Source organism: Bubalus kerabau, chromosome 21, assembly GCF_029407905.1.
Source record: "Bubalus kerabau isolate K-KA32 ecotype Philippines breed swamp buffalo chromosome 21, PCC_UOA_SB_1v2, whole genome shotgun sequence".
Lineage (NCBI taxonomy): Eukaryota > Metazoa > Chordata > Mammalia > Artiodactyla > Bovidae > Bubalus > Bubalus kerabau.
Window position 1 is genome coordinate 37,756,958 of NC_073644.1, and position 13,642 is coordinate 37,770,599.

At 37.3% G+C, this 13,642-nt stretch overlaps 1 protein-coding gene across 5 annotated transcripts in view; it reads left to right on the top strand.

Moving 5' to 3' along the window:
* Positions 1-13,642, top strand: part of ESCO1 (establishment of sister chromatid cohesion N-acetyltransferase 1) — a 40,177-nt gene that overhangs the window by 7,330 nt on the left and 19,205 nt on the right. For all 5 annotated transcript variants that reach the window (XR_008706504.1, XM_055559078.1, XM_055559079.1 and 2 more), the window contains 5 exons: positions 2,703-2,804; positions 4,290-4,391; positions 5,847-7,944; positions 11,291-11,405; positions 13,233-13,293. Coding sequence is in view for 4 of the 5 variants with exons in the window: in XM_055559078.1 (XP_055415053.1) it covers positions 6,412-7,944; positions 11,291-11,405; positions 13,233-13,293 (1,709 nt within the window). In the remaining variant the exon portion in view is untranslated. The remainder of the gene's footprint in view (positions 1-2,702; positions 2,805-4,289; positions 4,392-5,846; positions 7,945-11,290; positions 11,406-13,232; positions 13,294-13,642) is intronic.

Sequence of the window (13,642 nt, forward strand, 5' to 3'; positions counted from 1 at the left end):
AATTTTGAGCATTACTTTAGTAGCGTGTGAGATGAGTGCAGTTATGTGGTAGTTTGAGCATTCTTTGGCATTGCCTTTCTTAGGGATTGGAATGAAAACTGACCTTTTCCAGTCCTGTGGCCACTGCTGAGTTTTCCAAATTTGCTTGCATATTGAGTGCAGCACTTTCACAGCATCATCTTTCAGGATTTGGAATAGCTAACTGGAATTCCATCACCTCCACTAGCTTTGTTCGTAGTGATGCTTTCTAAGGCCCACTTGACTTCACATTCCAGCTCTAGGTGAGTGATCACACCATCGTGATTATCTGGGTCATGAAGATCTTTTTTGTACAGTTCTTCTGTGTATTCTTGCCATCTCTTCTTAATATCTTCTGCTTCTGTTAGATCCATGCCATTTCTGTCCTTGATCGAGCTCATCTTTGCATGAAATGTTCCTTTGGTATCTCTGATTTTCTCGAAGAGATCTCTAGTCTTTCCCATTCTGTTGTTTTCTTCTATTTCTTTGCATTGATTGCTGAAGAAGGCTTTCTTATCTCTTCTTGCTATTCTTTGGAACTCTGCATTCAGATGCTTATATCTTTCCTTTTCTCCTTTGCTTTTTGCTTCTCTTCTTTCCACAGCTATTTGTAAGGCCTCCCCAGACAGCCACTTTGCTTTTTTGCATTTCTTTTCCATGGGGATGGTCTTGATCCCTGTCTCCTGTACAGTGTCACAAACCTCATTCCATAGTTCCTCAGGCACTCTATCAGATCTAGGCCCTTAAATCTATTTCTCACTTCTACTGTATAATCATAAGGGATTTGATTTAGGTCATACCTCAATGGTCTAGTGGTTTTCCCTACTTTCTTCAATTTCAGTCTGAATTTGGCAATAAGGAGTTCATAGTCTGAGTCACAGTCAGCTCCTGGTCTTGTTTTTGCTGACTGTATAGAGCTTCTCCATCTTTGGCTGCAAAGAATATAATCAATCTGATTTCGCTGTTGACCATCTGGTGATGTCCATGTATAGAGTCTTCTCTTGTGTTGTTGGAAGAGGGTGTTTGTTATGACCAGTGCATTTTCTTGGCAAAACTCTATAGTCTTTGCCCTGCTTCATTCCGTATTCCAAGGCCAAATTTGCCTGTTACTCCAGGTGTTTCTTGACTTCCTGCTTTTGCATTCCAGTCCCCTATAATGAAAAGGACATCTTTTTTGGGTGTTAGTTCTAAAAGGTCTTGTAGGTCTTCATAGAACCATTCAACTTCAGCTTCTTCAGCGTTACTGGTTGGGGCATAGACTTGGATTACTGTGATATTGAATGGTTTGCCTTGGAAACGAACAGAGATCATTCTGTCGTTTTTGAGATTGCATCCAAGTACTGCATTTTGGACTCTTTTGTTGACCATGATGGCTAGTCCATTTCTTCTGAGGGATTCCTGCCCGCAGTAGTAGATATAATGGTCCTCTGAGTTAAATTCACCCATTCCAGTCCATTTCAGTTCACTGATTCCTAGAATGTCGACATTCACTCTTGCCATCTCTTGTTTGACCACTTCCAATTTGCCTTGATTCATGGACCTGACATTCCAGGTTCCTATGCAATATTGCTCTTTACAGCATCAGACCTTGCTTCTATCACGAGTCACATCCACAGCTGGGTATTGTTTTTGCTTTGGCTCCGTCCCTTCATTCTTTCTGGAGTTATTTCTCCACTGATCTCCAGTAGCATATTGGACACCTACTGACCTGGGGAGTTCCTCTTTCAGTATCCTATCATTTTGCCTTTTCATACTGTTCATGGGGTTCTCAAGGCAAGAATACTGAAGTGGTTTGCTATTCCCTTCTCCAGTGGACCACATTCTATCAAATCTCTCCACCATGACCCGCCCGTCTTGGGTTGCCCCACGGGCATGGCTTAGTTTCATTGAGTTATACAAGGCTCTGGTCCTCTAATCTTGGGTAAATCTGGGGCTTCCCAGAAAATTTAACTATAATATGTATTAGTTATTGTTGTATGAGAAACTGCCCTACAACTCAGTGGTTTAAAACTGTGTAAGCAATTGTTGTTGATTATACATCTGTAAGCTGCTGTGGGTTAGGTGATTTATGTTAAAGTGACTTGAATTATGCTTTGCTGTGGGTGTGGGTGGGCTTGGTGCCTCATTAGGGGTTTGGCTCCGGTTTACTCTTTGTGTTTCTTCTGGGGCCTGAGCTGAAGAGGCAGCATCTACCTGTGAAACTCTTCTTCTGGTAATGGCAGAGGTAGCAAGACCAATTGCACAAAGGCATTTTAGATCTCTCTCTCTCTTTTCTGCTAACATCCCATTGGCCAAGTCATCAGATGGCAAAGCTGTAGGGGCAGGGAAGTATGCTCTGTCCACCATGAGGCCAAAGTAAGACATATGGTCAAGCTGAGCCTCTGATGGGAAGGAAAATAATATACTCCTTCCATGGAGGTGTGGTTTGGGGTAGAAGATCGTGATTATTTTCAGAGAAAAATCAAATTTATTATATGGTATAAGAAAATGAGATGTAACCATATTGAACTGCAAGATTTTTGTATATCAAGTGAAAAATCGTCACTAAGCCATTGTTAGTCTAGCTTAGTCCAAGTTGTTCTAATAGTTAATAGACAATTAATAGATGATACTGTTTTTGTATTCTCATGTTTTTTAAGAGATTGTTTTACTTTAGCTATATAGAATTCTTTTTTTTTTTTAAGATAAACAGCCAAACACATGGAAGCTATTAGAAGTATCATTCATTAGAAGCATCATCTATCAACTTGAAGAAAAAAATTATATGTAATTTTCATTTCAATAAGGTAAGTAGCTTATATTGTTATAATTTAGTGCCTTCAAAGATAATTGGTCCGTATGCCAAATACACTTAAATATATTCAAAGAAGTGTAACTTTTTTGGACAAGATTATATGTTCACATAATAAAATGGAGTATATAGTGAAATGTAAGCTTTCTTTCCCCATACTTCTTGCACTTGGTCCCATAGTTCTCTTTCTCGGAAGTCTTCACTGTTACTAGTTTCTTGGGCATCCTTCTAACCTATTGTGTTCACAGGCAAGCATACGTTTCTATACCTTTCCTTCCTCCCACTGTCTTCCTTTTTTCTTTTTATGACAAGGGGAAGTCCACCCTGTTATGCACCTTGCTTTATTTGGTTTAACTGTGTTTCTCGGTTGTAGATCCATATCAGTTACTTAGAGTTCTATTTTGGGGGCAGATTTATTAAAGCATAATGTATGTATAAAACACGGCAGCCTTTTAAAGTGTACAGTTTGGTGGATTTTGACAGATTGGCACGTTCTTGGAACTACGATCACAATCACGATAGAGATTATTTCTGTTACCTCCAAAAGTCTCTCTCTCCCTCTACTCCTACCCCAGGCAGTGACTCATCTATTTGCTGTTACTATAGATAAGTTTTCCTTTTCTAGAATTTCATAAAAGTAAAATACTTTATGTACTCTTTGTGTCTAGCCCTTTTCATTCAACATCATGATTGTGAAGTTCATTCATGTGGCTCCAAGGACTTTGTTCCTTTTGATTGCTGAGTGTTCTGTTGTACTGAAACATCATATTTTTGTTTCCCCATTCACCTGGGTAATAATTGAGATGACTGTGTGGGGGATCTTTCCCTTTATGTGAGTCCCATTTTCTCCCCATCTTGTGGTACTGCCCGTTTCTGCTGCTTGAGAGATTCTCTGGTTTAAGTAGAGTTGCTTCTCACTTGGCTTTCCTCAATTTCCAGTTTAGGATCAGGTTTCTTTGAGTTTGGAGGTTATTTGTCCTTATTTGTAGCTTCTGTACTTTTAATTTTTGTCATCTACACTTTTGTTCTTTATCCTTTGGGTTTATGGTTTTGTCTTCCTTCATTTTAATCTATTGCTTTTTTTTTAAGTATTACATGAGAGTAGACGTAAACGTTGCATATTTAAATGTCTTTTTATCTGTCGCTATTTTTCTATGAATGTAATTATTTACATGCACTATTTTTCCTCAGAGTAGGATTTTGCTTTACTAGCTTAACCACTGTATGTATGATGATTTTTTTTGTTACAAAGTTTTTCTAAAATGTAAAATTGAAATAGAAAAGCTTACTTCATTGGATGCACGTGCCATAGTTTACTTCAGATTAGAAATACTATACTTAAGTGTAAATGGAGCTCTGAAAACTAATGTTAGGGACAGGGTAAAATTATGGAGTATAGATTAATATATTGATTAATAGATGAGATGTAAATAATTACATCTTTGTACTTTATAAACATTTCTCAATATTTTACTTTTAGGTGCTGTATAATGTGTTAAAAGGAAATTATAAGGAATGATTTTGTCAAATTCTATGAGTTATGGTGGCTGAAAGATCAAATGTTTCTTGTGGGAAAGGAAATGTAAGTAACCTCAAGGAGTAGATTGATTTTCAGCTATTCTCTGTTTATTTAAGATAGGTTTTCGATTTATAAGACTATACTTAGGATACATTTTCCTGTTAGCCTTAAGTATGCTGCCCCTTCAGCTTGGCCCCAGAAGAAACACAAACAGTAAAATAGAGCCAAACCCCTAATGAGGCACCAAGCCCACCCACACCCACAGCAAAGCCTAACCCACAGCAGCTTCAGTTCAGTTCGGTTCAGTTGCTCAGTCGTGTCCGACTCTTTGCAACCCCATGAATCGCAGCACACCAGGCCTCCCTGTCCGTCACCAACTGCCGGAGTTCACTCAAACTCACATCCGTCTATCGAGTCGGTGATGCCATCCAGCCATCTCATCCTCTGTCGTCCCCTTCTCCTCCTGCCCCCAATCCCTCCCAGCATCAGTCTTTTCCAGTGAGTCAACACTTCGCATGAGGTGGCCAAAGTATTGGAGTTTCAGCTTTAGCATCATTCCTTCCAAAGAAATCCCAGGGCTGATCTCCTTCAGAATGGACTGGTTGGATCTCCTTGCAGTCCAAGGGACTCTCAAGAGTCTTCTCCAACACCGCAGTTCAAAAGCATCAATTCTTCGGCGCTCAGCTTTCTTCATAGTCCAACTCTCACATCCATACATGACCACAGGAAAAACCATAGCCTTGACTAGATGGACCTTTGTTGACAAAGTAATATCTCTGCTTTTGAATATGCTGTCTAGGTTGGTCATAACTTTCCTTCCAAGGAGTAAGCATCTTTTAATTTCATGGCTGCAGTCACCATCTGCAGTGATTTTGGAGCCCCAAAAATAAAGTCTGACACTGTTTCCACTGTTTCCCCATCTATTTGCCATGAAGTGATGGGACCAGATGCCATGATCTTCATTTTCTGAATGTTGAGCTTTAAGCCAACTTTTTCACTCTCTTCTTTCACTTTCATCAAGAGGCTTTTTAGTTCCTCTTCACTTTCTGCCATAAGGGTGGTGTCATCTGCATATCTGAGGTTATTGATATTTCTCCTAGCAATCTTGATTCCAGCTTGTGCTTCTTCCAGCCCAGTGTTTCTTATGGTACTCTGCATTTAAGTTAAATAAGCAGGGTGACAGTATACAGCCTTGACGTACTCCTTTTCCTATTTGGAACCAGTCTGTTGTTCCATGTCCAGTTCTGTTGCTTCCTAACCTGCATATAGGTTTCTCAAGAGGCAGGTCAGGTGGTCTGGTATTCCCATCTCTTGAAGAATTTTCCACAGTTTATTGTGATCCACAACAGTCCAACAACAATTGCTTATACAGTTTTAAAGTGTATTTTAAGTATACACACTAAGTATTTGAAAGAAAGAGTAACAGTTTTTGTAAGTTGTAGTTATTTCTTTGTAGTGTTAGCATTGCCAAATTCTTGGATTGTACAAAATTTAATGTTTGTTTTTTTATTTTTCCAGAAATGCCAGCACAAAAGGAAATCTTTATTAATAGAGTATTTTATTAAACGGACGTGGTTAAATAAGAACTTTAAATCAACAGACTCAGCAAACAAGAAAAGAAACGTGTTAGCTGTAAGACATGTTTCTAATGAATCAAAGTCCAATAACTGTAGACTTCAGAAGAAAAAAATTTTCAAAAACTTTGTCAAAACAGACAGGTCAGTGATAAATAACTTATCCAGTCATAGGGCTAGGCCTGAAAACAAATTTAATTGAAATATTAACAAAACAGATCAAACTTGAATTAAAATTTTTGTCATAAAAAGTTCTGAAAATATCAGCTTAGATTTTAATTTTTCTCAAATATCTATTGCCTTGTCCAAAGTAAAGCAAATATTATTCAGCCTTCATGCCGTAAGGATGACAGAAGTCTTAGCAGACTAGTACTTTTGTTGAAAATGTGTACCACTATCAGTTGAATTTTTTAGACCTGCTGAGAAATAATACTAGACATTCAGCATTTATTATTTACTAGGACACAAAAATTTCAAAAATACTCAGAAAAGGAGGACCTTACTCAGGAATGATGTCCATTCAGGAGAAATCAAAAGAAAATTCCTCCAGTGTTATTAAAAAGAATGAAGATAAGAATTTAGAAACACAAGTTCAAGGTTCTCAAAAAAATCTAGCCAAAAAATCAGATCCAAAGGAAGCTATAAAATCACTGGTTAAATCTCCAAATGAAAGTAAAGTGAATCAGCCTGAATTAGGAGCATGCATGAGCACAAGGTCAGCATCCACTGATAAAAGAGCTAGTAAATCTACTAATAAAAATATGGTGACTGTAAAGGGACATTCACAACAGGAATCTACAAAACAGAAGAAAATATCTCAGAAAAAACCAGTGCACGAAACCCCTAAATCAAGTGAACAGCTCAACCGGAGATCACAAAGACTACAACAGCTAACAGAGGTTTCGACAAGGTCTCTGCGTAGTAGAGAAGTTCAGGGTCAGGCTCAGGCAGTTAAACAGAGTTTGCTGCCAACAAAAAAAGAGCACTGTAGCAATACTCAGAGTAAATCTAATAAAGCTAAAACAAATCAGAAACATGTGAAAAGAAAAGTATTGGAAATAAAGTCTGATTCTAAAGAGGAAGAAAATTCTGTAACTAATGAAGCGATCAATTCCCCCAAAGGAAAAAAGCGCAAAGTGGAGCATCAGACGGCTTATACTTCTAGTTCTCAGTGCATAAAAGGATCTGAAAAATGTCTGGAGAATACTAGAAAAGAAGAAACAAAATCTTCTTCTGAGATAAAAAGATCCAAAGTGGCTACTTCAGTGGTCTCTAAAAAGAACGAGATGAAGAAGTCAGTTCACACACAAGTGAATAACAGTGCAAAATCCCAAAAAAGTCCACAGCCATCAGTGCCTGAACAAACTGTAGACAATGGGCTGGAGCAAGCAGGAACAAGCAAACGCGGGAGCATTCTCCAGCTCTGTGAAGAAATTGCTGGTGAAATTGAGTCAGATACTGTAGAGGTAAAAAAGGAATCTTCACAAATGGAAAGTGTAAAGGAGGAGAAGCCTACAGAAATAAAATTGGAAGAGACAGAGACTGAAAGACAAATACTTCATCAGAAGGAAACGAATCAGGACGTTCAGTGTAATCGTTTTTTCCCCAGTAGAAAAACAAAGCCTGTGAAATGTATACTAAATGGAATAAACAACTCAACTAAAAAGAACTCCAACTGGACTAAAATTAAACTCTCAAAATTTAACTCTGTGCAGCAAAATAAATTAGACTCTCAATTTTCCCCTAAATCGGGCTTATTACGAACCAGTTTTTCACTACCTGCGTTAGAAACGCATCAGCAAGTGACGCAAAGTACATTTTTAGGGTCAAAACCATATGGTGATAAAAATAAAGCTTGCCAGCAGGAAGAAACGAAAGAAGTTAATTCTGAAGATGTTAAACCTAATGATATTGCAGTTGAAATGAATAAGATCCCCAAAAAGGCTCCTGAAGGTTGTCATTTGGGTAATCAGATAAAACCACCTCCTGACCAACCATTGGATAAGCAGAAGAAAGATGCTTTTGAATCAACACTGGATAAGGTAATCTATTTTCATTATGTACCTGGAGGTGTCTGAGTATTTTCTGATAAGAATTAAGTGTTTATAACATACTTTAGCTTAAGAATTAAGTTGTAAAAGATGGAAGAGTCATTTGGTAAGGAGTTTGCGAGAGTTTCATTAACCCGGTCTTGTAGTGAGTGATAGAACTTACTGACTCCTTTAGATGCCTCATATTTACATGAATGCTTGTCATTGTTTCCTTATTTTCACCCTTCATTTTAATTTTATGTGAAGCACAAACCTGTCAAATTCTAGCTTTTCATTTTCATTTAACACACTGGTTTGTTTCCTTTTTCGATTAGAAACTGTTTCATAGTGAGTGACTAAAATGTGGAACTTGAAATTGGGCTCAGTTCTGATCAAGTTGTTAAAATAACTTCATCTGGCACAAGTCAACTTTTCACCACCTGATAAAACTTGAATATTTCTAGCAGAGATGCCTTTTGCTTTGACTTGTGCAGCCATTTTGAACAGTTGGCAGATAAAATGCCTGAAGGATGTAAATAATTCAGTCCTCAGGCTAAGAATAAAATTGTAGTGGGCAAAAATTTTGTAAATGGGAAAGTAAATTGAAAAACAGAATCTAAATATCTGCAAGAAACTTGATTACCTAAGAAGTAGTTTTGAAACTTTATAAAAGCAGCTGAACCATTTCTTTCCAAATTAAGATGTAGTTGAAATATCAATATATAAAATCAGTAGGCGGAACTTTAGTACTCTATAATACTGATTTTTAAAACTCCACCAATTTTGTTTCGGTTATTTAATTTTATAATGAGAAAGCTGAGAGCAGTAGAAGAATGTGGATTAGGCCACGTGTTTGGTGGCACAAATAGATTTGAATTCAGCTGTCCTGATTTTCAGTCCTTAATTCTTTCTACAGTGACATACTCTGGATATAAGAAGATCATTTGAGAAAAAAAAGTCACTTGAAAGTTTTACAAGTGATTTAAAGTTCTCTTTCAAGGCATTTGGGTCTAGAAGCAAATTTGAGTGAGTAAGGAGTCAGGGTTTGTGTCAGAAGCCCCCAAAATAGATCACTGTTTATTCTCATTGATACACGGGTATTTTAATAGTTGTAAAAAAATATACCACACTTTATTTATGGTTTCCTCTGTGAATGCCCTTTTACGTTGTTTCCAACTTTTTCACTGATACTTTTTCACGGATACCAACAATATGATTACTATCATAAAGAGTGGTTAGGAGATGTGGTGTTGAACATATCGTTTCAAGACGTTGTTGAGTGCCTGCTGCATTCGAGACACCATGCTAATAAGGCTATAGAAGATAGTCTGTGTCCCGCCTTTAATGAACTTACATTGTACTAGTCACTTAGAGGTTTCTCTTCTTCCCATAAGTACTAAGATGTTTAGTGAAGCCATCATAATAGCTTTTGTTTAATGAACACTTCTTCTTTATTAAGCAAAGGAGAGCTTCATATAATTGTTACCACATTTTACAGCATGAGTTCTATTACTATCCACATATTACAGGTGAGGAGAGTGAGGCTTAGAGATTTAAGTGAAGCTTAGAGATCTGTGTAACATGTAAGTGATGGAGCCAGGCTTTCAACTGAGATTGACTGGCTTCAGAATCTAGCTGGATTTATACTTGGGAAAGTAGAAGAGTGTAAAAAAGCAAACCTTACACCATTTGAAAACTTTTTCTGTGGCTGTCTGCAATTTTACTTCTTTTTATTACATGGTGTCAGTCTCAAAAGTACTGAAAAATGATGATGGTTAGTAAGGCTAAGCATCTGTCTGATAGGCCTTCTGAATTCTTCGGGCTGAATTTAAAGTATTTGGATTTTACTAATTTTAAAGCTCAATTATTTTATGATTTTTTTTAAACTAGTAATTCTAGCTTCCTAATGGAGATTGATTACTAACATGTCATTATTTTTATTGTTTTTAATTTTTCTGCTTTTTAATGACAAAAATGTTCATATTTCAAAAATGTAATGTTCAAGAATAATGTTAGGAGTTCTTTGTAAGAGTTACAATACAGATAGATACAGACACACACAAAAAAGTTATCTGTTCACCACCACATTTCCATTCCTCTGAGATAGCTACTGTGTGAGTTTGCACTATTTTCCTTTATTAGTTATTGAGTATCTACTTTGACAGAGTTCTGATTTAGGAGCTCTTAGAAATACAAGGATAAATATAATAAGTCTTGCTCCTAAGAGTATTAGGAGATTAAAAAATATATACTTGAAACTATATACTTAGGTATATATATACACAAAAATATACTTACATATATACATATGCGGAGAAGGCAGTGGCACCCCACTCTAGTACTCTTGCCTGGAAAATCCCATGGATGGAGGAGCCTGGTGGGCTGCAGTCCATGGGGTCGCTAAGTCGGGCACAACTGAGCGACTTCACTTTCACTTTCCTCTTTCCTGCATTGGAGAAGGAAATGGCAACCCACTCCAGTGTTCTTGCCTGGAGAATCCCAGGGACGGGGGAGCCTGGTGGGCTGCCATCTATAGGGTTGCACACAATCGGACACGACAGAAGCGACTTAGCAGCAGCAGCAGCAGCATATACATTTGCAAATGTACTTAAGAGTATATAGGAGATTAATAAATAATTAATTCAAAATAGAAAGTGATAAGGGCATGAAAGATGGATGAGGTGATTGGGAAATTTGGGGAAAAGGAATGGAAAACTTGGAAGAGATTTCATGGAAGAGGTTAATATTTAATGACTTGAGTTTATACAGGGGTAAGCTGTTGTAGATTAGCATTGTTCAGTAGAGATAAAGTGTGAGCCACATAAATTGTTTAAAAATTTCTGCTAGCTACATTTAAAAAAATTGGTAAAGTTAATATATTTTACTTGTCATGTAAAAATAATGGTTCAATGTGTCATGAGTTTTAAAAATTGAGATGTTTTACTTTTTCTTTGGTACTCTTACCTCAAAATCTGGTAGGTGATTTACATCTGCAGTAAATCACAGGTTAGTCATATCACATTTTAAGTGCCCAACAATGAGCTGTTGTAATGGACAGTGAGACTTAGGTAGATGAAACCCAGAAAAAGCATAGAGCTGGCAGATATGGAGTGTATCTGTGGGAGAGGTAAAGTTTTCAGTCTAGCATGAAGGGGAATAATAAGAGTTGATGCCGAGAGGAAGGGTAGCTTGTAGGGAGATCATAAAGAGACTTCTTAAAGGCATATCTTGTGTGAATTACTCCATATATGATCTTAAATTTTCTTAGTGTAGTGCTAAAATTCACTGAAAATATTGTAGTAAGACCCAAAGGTTGATACAAAAGTGAATATTAACATTTTGGATTATATGTGCTTAGAATTGCAGCCTGTGTTTGGAATCTAAGCTTGAAAACAATCCAGTGGAAAATGCCACTACTGTCTCAACTCTGCTCAGTCAAGCAAAAATCGATACAGGAGAGAACAAATTTCCAGGTAATACTTTGAAAGTATTGTTTAGATTTCTCAGTGTTCAGAGATTTTGTTTGTCAGCATAACAGAAGACTATATCCACTATCAAACCTGTTAAATCCTTCTTTTAACCATTGCTTATGTTTTTCAAATGTGTGATAACTATTCTTTGAAGGGGGAGAATTGCGTCTGTTAATTGGGTTGTGTACAGTACTTACGGAGAAGGCAATGGCACCCCACTCCAGTACTCTTGCCTGGAAAATTCCATGGACGGAGGAGCCTGGTAGGCTGCAGTCCATGGGGTCGCTAAGAGTCGGGCACGACTGAGCGACTTCACTTTCACTTTTCTCTTTCCTGCACTGGAGAAGGAAATGGCAACCCACTCCAGTGTTCTTGCCTGGAGAATCCCAGGGACAGGGGAGCCTCGTGGGCTGCCGTCTATGGGGTCACACAGGGTCGGACACGACTGAGGCGACTTAGCAGCAGCAGCAGCAGCACAGTACTTAAGGTGATTCTTTGACTCCCTACCAAAACTACTTTGCTTTTAAATCTTTTATTTTGTTTGTGAACTTTCTGGAGAAGTGTTATTTAATGAACTGCTTAAATTAATGATGGCAGTTTATTTCTCAAGTATAAATGACTAGTTTACCAGGTTCTTATCTTTAAACCTTAATTACTCAGTTTTCCATCTTAGTAATTGTATCTTTGAATTAAATCAGTTCTTATAGTCTGTTCACTTTTACCATAAAAAAGTTTATTTTTGTAACCTAATGAATATTTTGAGGGTAATTCCCTGGCAGTCTAGTGGTTAGGACTCAGCGCTTTTTCTCCAGGGGCATGAGTTCCGTCCCTGGTTGGGGAATTAAGATCCCACAAGTTGAATGGCATGGCCCAAAAAATTGGGCAGTATAGTCTTTGAATCCTTGAATAGCAATTTGTTCACCTACATCAGATGAAGCACCAGGAGATAACAGAAAAGAAATTCCTAAATATTGTGTTCATATAATTGATTGCATTGCATATGTCATTTAACCTTTTCACTTAGGAGTGCTTAGTTGCTAAGGTGTGTTTGACTCTTGTGACCCCATGGACTGTAACCCACCAGGCTCCTTGTCCATGGAATTTCCCTGACCCACCAGGGACGCCCTTAGTGGGGGAAGAGGAAGTATAATATGAGTACCAGAAATGCATTTATTCGCTAGAAAATTAATTGTTATTGCATTATTTGATTAGTAATATGATTAAAGGACTTCCCTGGTGGCTCAATGGTAAAGAATCTAATCTGCCTGCAATGCAGGAGACATGGATTCGATCCCTGGGTTAGGAAGATCCCCTGGAGAAGGAAATAGCAACCCACTCCAGTAGTCTTGCCTGGGAAGTCCTGTGACAAAAGGGCCTGGTGGGCAGCAATCCATGGAGATGAAAGAGTCAGACACTACTTAGCACTTAAACCACCACCAATGTGATTAAAACTCCAGAGACTACAGGTTTTTTTAAGCTAATGTTTTCCTTTATTTCTGTTTAGAGACTGAATAATTATGAAAGCATTATTATGAACAATTATGAAAGCATTTAAACAATTTCCTTGATTATTCAGTGCTAGTAATTATTGCTGAAACTAGAGACACACTGTTAATCTACCATTAGATCTCTCTGCAGCTCTGTAGAGCTTTTTTGCCTCTTCTCTGAAGAGAAATTCCTAGAAAGGTGACTCTAATTTTATCAAATGGTATTTATTAAAAATAAAGCATTTAGTGCATTGAGGTTGTTTTTCTTCCTGATAATTTTTAACTGTTAGGCGGAGGGCTAGTACAAAGCTTAGTAATAACCCATCTTTTTATTAAATCACAGGTTCGATTCCCAAACAGCACAGTGTACTCTGTAATCAGACATCTAAGACGAGTGATAACAGGTAAGGTATTAGTTTAATATAAGTATAAATATGAGAACTTCAGAATTTTATACTTGGAAGTTTTGAGTTTGGGGAATTTTTTTCCCTTGAAAGGCTGCATTAGTAATCATCAGTTTTTCACACAGATGTGATAGAAATTCTGTTTTTAGTGTACTTTTTTTTTCTGTGTCTACACATAGTGTTTTGCAGCTTTTAGTTTTTTCTCATTGTGTTATGGAAGATAGAAAAGATATTTTCTACCTTCTTTCCTCATTCTTTTAAATTCTGTATTAGATTTCATTGTGCATATGTTCCATTATTTATTAACAGTTCTCTATTGAAACCTTGGTTGTTTCTAGTTTATTTCTAT